The following is an 8718-nucleotide window of genomic DNA, read 5'->3' as shown; positions in this document are numbered from 1 at the left end:
AAAGTCCAAAACAATAAAACTCTCCAGTGACCTGGTAGGGAAGACCTCAGAGCAGCTATTATTTCTTGAGGGCATCCAAGAAAACAGTGGGTCCATCCTGGTGGTGCTCCAGCCTAAAAATGGAAAAAGCAACTGCTGGGCTTCCCCATCCCCAGTCTCAAGACTGTTTTTGCTCCCTGCCTTCCACATCTGGAATCCACATCTGTTTGCAGCTGGCGTGCACTGGTCTAGGCAGGCTTTGACAGCGAGCCAGCACAGCCATTCCTGTCACATTCATTAGATTCCTAAAGAAACATCATATGACACAAACTGATTCTGCTTCACCAAGCAGCCAAGTTAATGACGAATATTTGCACTGTCACTGTAACTCAGCAAAGGGGGGGAAACTGAATCGTAGAATTGTTAAAAGTTGGAAATTACCTCTAAGTTCAACTGTTAACAGAGAGAATTCAATGAGAGGAGGGAAAAGGTTTACTGTAAATTGCTCACTGTCTGTAGCAGCCTTAAAACTGAAGTATGAAACCAATAATTTTGAAGGTTTTTTGACAATTCAAAGAAAATAAGCATTTCAATGGCACAAAATCATTGAGTATTTTAGACAGAAAGGATATGAACAATTAACTAATTTTGCTTAAAATGTTTTTTTCTTAAACAAGACTGACATAAATGAGAAAGAAGAAGGGAGTAATGAAGGAAAGAAGTAGAAAGAAGAAAAATAAAAGAGTTAAGAGCTCAGCATTTTTTTAAACCATCTTTTCAGAAAGGATAATATCTGTTCTGAATGTTTGATGCACAGCTCTTGGGAAGCACCACACTCACAAAAAAGAGCACCCTTACTTTTTTCTCCTTTTCAACATTTATGTCAACAAGTTAAAAAAAAATCCCCCAAATATTATAAAAGGCAAAACAAATCTTTCTTTTCCCTTTAAATTTCTTTATTGCTATGTTGAATGCTGTAATCAAGTCAAATTGAACCATTTCTAAAAGCATTACTAAGATTTATATCAAACAGAAAATGGTCTGCCTGTGGGAACTGCTTCTCATCCCACCATGATGCAACAAATTGGAGACAAAAGCTTTAAGAGACACACACTGACATGCAATTTTGTCATTAAGAACTGATCTCACACTAGGCAAATAATATCAGTGTACCTATCCCCACATCTGCAGAAGTTATACATGGTGACAGCTATCATGTAACACCCTTTTAATAGCACGAAAAACAATACAAGACAGAGTGGCATGTTTGCAGTAGTGGTTCAATTTCAAGTAACTGATGAAAGAAGTTTAAATTAAGAGATCAGATAACTTTTCATAATTAAATTTCAACACACTGTTCAGTTGTTCAACATTATCATGAAGTATTTTATTAACTCTCTTAACATATTAATATTTCTACTGCCTTTCTACCCACTCTTACTTTGCATGTAATTATCTTGAAACTTTCTGCCACGTCTAGTAAGCAGAGAATTTTTTACCCAAAACTTTTTCCATTAATAGACTTTCAATTTAGCAAAGTTAAGTCTTAGTTCTATTGCACTTTGAGGCAAACTTTAGAAGAGTGATATTAAAATTAATTGGGGAAGTACCATAAGCTAATTAGGCCAAATTCTCAGCCCTCATAAAATAGCTTCTGATTTGAGCAGAGAGCATGGAAAGAAAGTTGGGCCTCTTGGCAATTAAAATGTCTCCTTTCAAATTTGAGATTGCAACTTCTAGATTACATAGTAGATTACATGTTTATTTCAGTAGCTCCAGTGGCTAAATGTAGTTCATTTACATTTATAAATACAATTGACAATTTCAGAAAAAGCTTGTATGTCTATTTTTTCCTTTCACAGAATGATCAAGGTTGGAAGAGACCTTTAAGATAATCTAGTCCAACCATCAGCCCAGCACCACCACAGTTCCCAAGGGCCACATTCACACTTGAACACTTCCAGAGATGGTGACTCCACCACCCTCCTCGGGCAACTTCCTCCAATGCCTGGCCAATGCCTTTCCCCCTAAGGAATTCTTGTTTTCCAAGACACAGACTGTACAACAAAGCCGGCAGCAGGGAGGAGGGGGATGCACAGAATGATGCTCTGGCAGTGCAGCTCTCCCATCTGACTACTTCAGCACCTTTCTGTGCACTAAACAACAGTTTTCTTGAAGCCCAAGCTATTTATGTAGGACTCCAGCAAGCAACATGGGAACAAGCATTCCCTCTGGAAAATTTAAAAAATGTACAAGTGGGCTGAAAGCGAGCTGCTTCTGAAGCGATTTCAGACATCATCCCCCTACGCTAAAAGCAGCTTGTACCTCAATTGATTTGAGATCCTACATCAAATGATGAATGGAAAAATATGTGTCATCCTTTTTCGTTAAGGAAATTTATGCAAAAATAAATCCTCCAAGTGGCCTTACAATGTATGGCTGAGGGAGGCATTAAGCTCGCTCCTGCGGGAGCACCCACTTAGAAGACTTTAAGATGCAATCTGGAATTTTTCTGATCCCTCGAGCGAAGCACGGGGAAGACTGAAGGTAAGGATAACACCTCACACCTGCTGATCTGATCCGGGCAGGACGTCCCCGGGGGATGAGGAGGCTTCGCTCACCTCCCGGCTGTGGCACCGCCGTGTGAACCTGGGCACGCCGCGGCCCCAGCAGCGCGGAGCGACGCTCCACCTTCAGCGTGCGGAGCTTTTGTGTACACAAAGGAAAATCCCCCGGGAAGCTCCCGCTGCCCGCAGAAGCCCTCCGGAGCTCCGTCCCCACAGGCTGCCTCCGTCCCCACACGCTGCCTCCATCCTCCCCTGCAGGCGGCGCCCGGGGCCCAGCGCCGGCGGCGCCGCTTCCCCCGGGATGCTCCAACGCGGCCGAGGCGGGGGGCGCAGGGAAGCGGCCGCGGGGCCGTGCCGAGCCGGCCGCCGCCCAGGGAAGCCGGGATGGGCTGCGATCCGTAAGGAAAGCCCTGGCTGCTGTATCGCTGCCCTCCCGCCGCCTCTCCCGGCGCTCGTCCCCACCCGCGGCCCGGCAGGGCGATGGTTTCTCCAGGAAGCGCTGGAGCATCCGCCGGCGCCAGAGCCGCTTCCTGCCTTCCGTGTCTGCTCCGTACCCGGTCCCCGCAGCCGCTGCTGAGGTGAGGGTCTTTTCAAGACTAAAATTCAAGTTTCTTTACGTCTTCTAAAAATGACTCTTTTCCTGGTTTATTAGTCTGTCTTTCCTTTATCCATATTTTTTGCTTCTCTTTTTCCCTTCTTGAAAATACTAGGGAAATACGTTCTGATGAGAGGAAATAAGAGTGCGTTAGAAGCGCGCTGTAACATTAAACCGTAAAACTTTTTCCTTTTTTGAATCCTAACTTTGATCTTACTGCATTTACTGTATTTCTTTCTCTCCGTAGTGCACAAAAGTCAACATGTCTAGCAAAAAGGCAAAGACGAAGACCACCAAGAAGCGCCCTCAGCGCGCCACTTCCAATGTGTTTGCCATGTTCGATCAGTCGCAGATCCAGGAATTCAAGGAGGCCTTCAACATGATCGACCAGAACAGGGATGGCTTCATTGACAAAGAGGACCTGCACGACATGCTCGCCTCCCTTGGTAATGGCCCTTTCCTCTATTCATGCTTGCCAAGCAAATTTGTGCTGCAAAAATCAAAGTAGTGAGTTTGGGATATGAGGGGTGTCTCAGTTTGTATTAACACTACTGACATTACTTGTTCAGTTTGAAAGCTAAACCGAGTATGAATCCCTTTATTTGTAGGAAAGAATCCAACGGATGAATACCTGGATGCCATGATGAATGAGGCTCCAGGCCCCATCAACTTCACCATGTTCCTCACCATGTTTGGTGAGAAGTTAAATGGCACCGACCCAGAGGATGTAATCAGGAATGCTTTTGCTTGTTTTGATGAAGAAGCAACAGGTACGTGGGTGCAGCTAGGCTGCTTGGCAGGGGTATGGCTGGGTTTTATGTTTGTTATTTGGGTTTCTGAACATTATGCTGATTTTTGCACCTTTAGAAATTAAATATGATATGGTAATCCTAGATGGCAAATTCTGTTAAATGTGTGAATGAGAGTAAAATCTGTCTATCTGTTCTGTGTCAGTACTGAGGACTAGGAGGACTGTTCTTCTGTGAGGCTTTGAATAAGAGTGCTTTAATTGGGCAGTCTATATGTTCCTCAAAATGTAAAACAAGATGTATTTGCTCTAAGATGAGGAACTCAAGTCACTAATGTGTGATTTTTATGGTGTTAAAAGGTAATAATAGGAAATCTGTAATACAACAGAGTTTGTCCCCCTGTGCAGTAGGTCTGAAATGCGGCTAAATTCTTCAGGTGTTTAATATTTCAAGACACACTGTCCAGACTTCATAAAGTTTTACAAACCCTCTCTGACTGAGCATTCTTTATGGCTCTGAGGACAAATGTCATGCTCTCACCTGCAGCTCAGTTTGCTTTCAGATTGCAGGAAGGTCTGCAGTCTTAGTGGTCTGAAGATAAAAACTGGGTGGGGTGTAGAAGGCAGAAATGACGGCTTGGACTGACTTGGAAAGCAAGATAAAGGGAAAGAGTAAAACACAGATCTCAGTTTTAATATATTGGACTTCCAAGGTTGTGCCTGTAATCTTGAGGTTAGAGTTTATGCTTTTATGTATTTATTCACCTAGGCCGACATTCCTGAGAAGTGTGTAGTAACTGGGGATGAACCCATAAGGCAATTCAGTGGGATTATCAGTGGTTTGATACGTTGTGAACTTGTCTTACTAGCTCACACTGAAGTTATGTAAGCTCTGTACTAGAAATGACACTGCACCTACACCTTTCCTCACAACTGCCCACCACTATATTTTAATCTAACCAGCTGATCTGTTCTCTGCACCTTTTGAAGGATATCCTTCCGTTTCAACAGCTATTTTCAGTCTGTATTTTTAGCACCTTTTGCTTTTTCAAAGTGCATCGCCTTCCTGCTGAGGTGTAAGTAAACAGGCTTTCAGTTGGTATGGCCTTTTCAAATGCTAATCGACTTCCTCCCTCTCAAGGGAAATCTCTTCACCATTTCCTAGAGAAGGAAGTTTGTTAGTAGGTTAATTATTTTCTCTCCACAGGTAGTCTCACTCACTGTGCTAGGGGTTTTTTTGTGTCCACCAAAACAAGAGCCTGTGAGTTACAATATAAAGAAAATGGTTGTGCTACCAGTTCTTTGGAACATAAACTTCTGTGTCTATGTAACCAATAAGTTACTAGTTTGGGCACCCAGATACTGATAAGATTGATTTTAATATCTCTCAGCTCTGTGTGGTAAATGTTTTAGTCTAGTCCTACAATGATTTGAGGATACTGGTTTGTTCTGCAGTCTGTTTTGTGTCTTATGCCACTCTCAAATTTTAACCAGGAAACATGTGAGATAGTTGCACTGTTTTATTGAGTTTTGATTCATAACAGTCAATGAAGTCTTCAAAACAGCATGTGATGTGTTTGTAGAACCCATGTCATGTTAATCCTTTATTAATTTTATCCTCTTATTTGGCTTCTGATCAGTTTGTTCCTTTCAAAAATGTACAAGAGTATTTCCAGATATATCAAATTCTTTTACTCTTTTACTCGTTTTCCCATTTCATGGTCTCCACTTGTGTGTTTGTTATGGGCCTGATTTTCTAGCTCTACATCAGTGTAGGTCTTTTGAAAGGGAGTAATACAGATCATATCCTATAGATGAGGATAAGGTAGTCATACTTGTTAGGTTTTACTTACATTGCCTATAATGCCAGCCCAGTTGGATATGTCACTTCAGTTTTACTATCATGTGTATTGCTATGGAATTTATATAAAAGTTGTATCTGTCTGCATTTGGAGTATTTTTTATCTGGTCTTTGATCCTGCATTGTCATCTGCTGTGTGCTGCTTGCAACAGGCTGAATCTTAAGTTTTGTTTCATTTATTTGTTACTCCCCATCTATGCTGAAGCTGTGTGGGAGGGACAGGAGCCCTGTTTGCTTTACAATTTGTTGCTGATAAAACTTGTGGCTTATTCCTGGTCTGGCAGCCCAGTTCAGTGTTTAAACAACCACCTATTCAGACAGGAGCAATGAAGTCCTTGAGGCTAAACTTGCAGCACCAAAGGCCTTGCATTCTTTGAATACTAATCCTTATGTCATCTCTCATCACTGCTTGGTCTCTGTAGGACAGAGAAAGAGTCTCATCTGTTTGGCTGCCTTTTCCCTCTTCTTTATGCCCATCTTCAAAGACAGAACTCCAAGGTTTGACCCAATTAGGATGGGCCTGGCTAACTGAACAGTCTCCCTATTTCTGAAGTAGAAGATTGCTGCTGGCCTTCTTCATTTGCAGTCAGTATCCAAGGGCTGGTCTGCACTGGGATATGGTGCTGTTTTCATTAGCATATGTTGAAACACATTTTTTGTCCCTTCCCCCAGCATATACCACCCCCATGATAATTTGTCATGCTCATTGACTGCTTTTTGGTCCCCTGATTCCCTGTTTGGTTTTGTCTCTTTAATGAACTCTGTTTGCTTAACTTATGCAACTCTCTTTCCAAAGCAGCACTTTTCTTATCACATTCAAATTGAATCTTCATTAGTTGATGTGGGTGCCTACATGTGATTTCCAGCTGTTCCACAGAGTTTACTTTCTTACTCTTCTTTTTGGAGCCTACTTCTACCTCTTCTGTTCTGTTACTGACATTTCTCCAACTGAAGTTCAATAACCAATTTCTTTCTCAAATGAAGCTACTATTGTGCTGCTAAAGGTATGGCTGGTTGTATATCAGCATTTAGCAGTTTCTGCATTCTACTGTCTACCCTTTGTTATGCATGGTTCTTTTTTCATCTCTAAATTTTCCTGAATTACTTGGCAACTGGTGGTTCTGCCCATCTCTTGAAATAGAATTAGCAGAAGATACCTAGAAACTGCTCCTTTTTATATCTTTGTTAACTTCCTCAAAAATCTTCTGCTCTTTTAGCATATAATAAATAATACATCCTACTCTTATTTTTTTTTTTTTACTGGGTTCTCCACCTTTAGCTCTCCGCCATAAACATTCTTCCTGCCTCCTGAGCTAACTTGCTCAGTCCTGTCTGAAAGTCTCTTCTGTTAGAAACGACTTCCCTGGACACTTGCCAGGAGTTCACTGTATCCACATAAACTGCCTCCAGCAACAGCGTGGTGCAGCACTGAAGAGCCAGAGTGGTTGTTTAGTCCCCAGGGGAAACTAGTTTATAGAGGATGTTCAAATATATCTAATTAAGGCAAGAAAAATATAGTTCATTTAAGAGAATTGCTTGTATAATGAAAACTAGCAGTCACAGGAACTTGTTTTTCCACTTTGAGCCGTTGAAGATGAGTAGATGGAAATAAGTGTTATTATACCACAGCAGGTCAGGCCCTGTCTTCAAAAATCTGTATGAAATGCGTTAAACTTCCTTTCCCTTTGCACTCAAGGAATTTCTTTAGAATTCAGGTAAGGAAATTTGCTGGGGCTCTGTGCAAATGCAGATGTAATATATGAGTGCTGCACTGGTTAATTGCCTGCCCATGCACATCTGTGCTGCTGCTTCTGGAGACCCAGCTGAGAGGCCCGGCCTCCCTTTTGTGTTTCTCTCTGCGTGTCTCACTGCAGGTTTCATCCAGGAGGACTACCTGCGGGAGCTGCTGACCACCATGGGGGACAGGTTCACGGATGAGGAGGTGGATGAGCTGTACAGAGAGGCCCCCATCGACAAGAAGGGCAACTTCAACTACATCGAGTTCACGCGCATCCTCAAACATGGAGCGAAGGACAAGGACGACTGAGCAAATCCCTGGATACCTGCAGATAGCACCTTTAATTTTTAATTTTTTTTTTTCTCACATAATTTTATTTCTCAGGATCTGTTGTCTCCTTTTTTTTTCTGGTTTTCTGGGACCATTGCATACATTTTTACCACTGCAGCTTCTTCCTCTGTGGATCTTAAGGCTGCTCAGGCACACCTGCACCTTTGTAATAAGACTGGAAAGTGGCAGGGGGAGAGAGAACAGCTTACAGTGATAGATGTTGAAGGACAAAAATCAGAGAATGTGGAGGCCCAGGTAAAAATGTCAGTGCTACTCATCCTGGCTAGATTAATTTTACATTTTTAATCATAATTTTTCAAATAAATCACTGTCTACTAAGTGCAAAATTAAAATTTTCATGCTAGAAGTATAATGTTTCTGTAATGATACTGTAAATATTTTTGCAGCTGTATGCAGTCATGTTGTTACCTATTTTTGCCTTAAAAATGATACATAATTCACTTAAGCATACTGATGTTTGTACTTCAGCAACTGAGTATTTCACCTGCTACTGTGAGCGTACACATGAAGAAGAAATTCCTATCCTTCAAATTTTAGTGTATTGTAAATTAATCATTTCTGTCAGAGACTTGCACATTAAACATTTGAAATCTTATGTAGTTGAGCATGTATTTTACCACCTCAGTCCCTCCATTTCTCAACATTGAGTACTATATTAATACCACTTTTTAAAAACTTATAATGTAAATCCTAGTGTCTTTTTAAAAACAAGATATCATATATGGGTAGAGTTGCTTAAGTGATACTTCTTACTGGATCTGTGGGCTGCTGATAATTAATGACATTTCATTGCAACCATTTATTTATTTCTTTTTCTTTCTTTTTTTTTCAAAGCACAGTAGGAAGAGGGCTAGATGAAGAAGGAAGGTGTGCTGTCTC

At 41.5% G+C, this 8718-nt stretch overlaps 1 protein-coding gene across 1 annotated transcript; it reads left to right on the top strand.

Annotated features, from left to right (window-relative positions):
• Positions 1–2978: 2978 nt before the first annotated feature.
• Positions 2979–8434, top strand: LOC135444366 (myosin regulatory light chain 2, smooth muscle minor isoform-like). Its single transcript, XM_064705927.1, has 4 exons — positions 2979–3124; positions 3389–3587; positions 3750–3911; positions 7625–8434. The coding sequence occupies exons 2-4, from the start codon at positions 3404–3406 to the stop codon at positions 7795–7797; spliced, it is 519 nt and encodes a 172-aa protein (XP_064561997.1). The 5' UTR covers positions 2979–3124; positions 3389–3403; the 3' UTR covers positions 7798–8434.
• The last annotated feature ends 284 nt before the right edge of the window (positions 8435–8718 follow it).

This window comes from Zonotrichia leucophrys, chromosome 2 (genome assembly GCF_028769735.1).
Source record: "Zonotrichia leucophrys gambelii isolate GWCS_2022_RI chromosome 2, RI_Zleu_2.0, whole genome shotgun sequence".
Classification (NCBI taxonomy): Eukaryota; Metazoa; Chordata; class Aves; order Passeriformes; family Passerellidae; genus Zonotrichia; species Zonotrichia leucophrys.
This window is presented reverse-complemented; position numbering and strand designations above follow the sequence as displayed.

Excerpts from the sequence above, each read along its gene's own strand:
- LOC135444366 (XM_064705927.1), top strand. The coding sequence starts at position 3,404 with ATGTCTAGCAAAAAGGCAAAGACGAAGACCACCAAGAAGCGCCCTCAG. Across the intron at positions 3,588-3,749 it reads CGACATGCTCGCCTCCCTTG|GAAAGAATCCAACGGATGAA; the intron begins GTAATGGCCCTT and ends CTTTATTTGTAG. Across the intron at positions 3,912-7,624 it reads TTTTGATGAAGAAGCAACAG|GTTTCATCCAGGAGGACTAC; the intron begins GTACGTGGGTGC and ends GTCTCACTGCAG.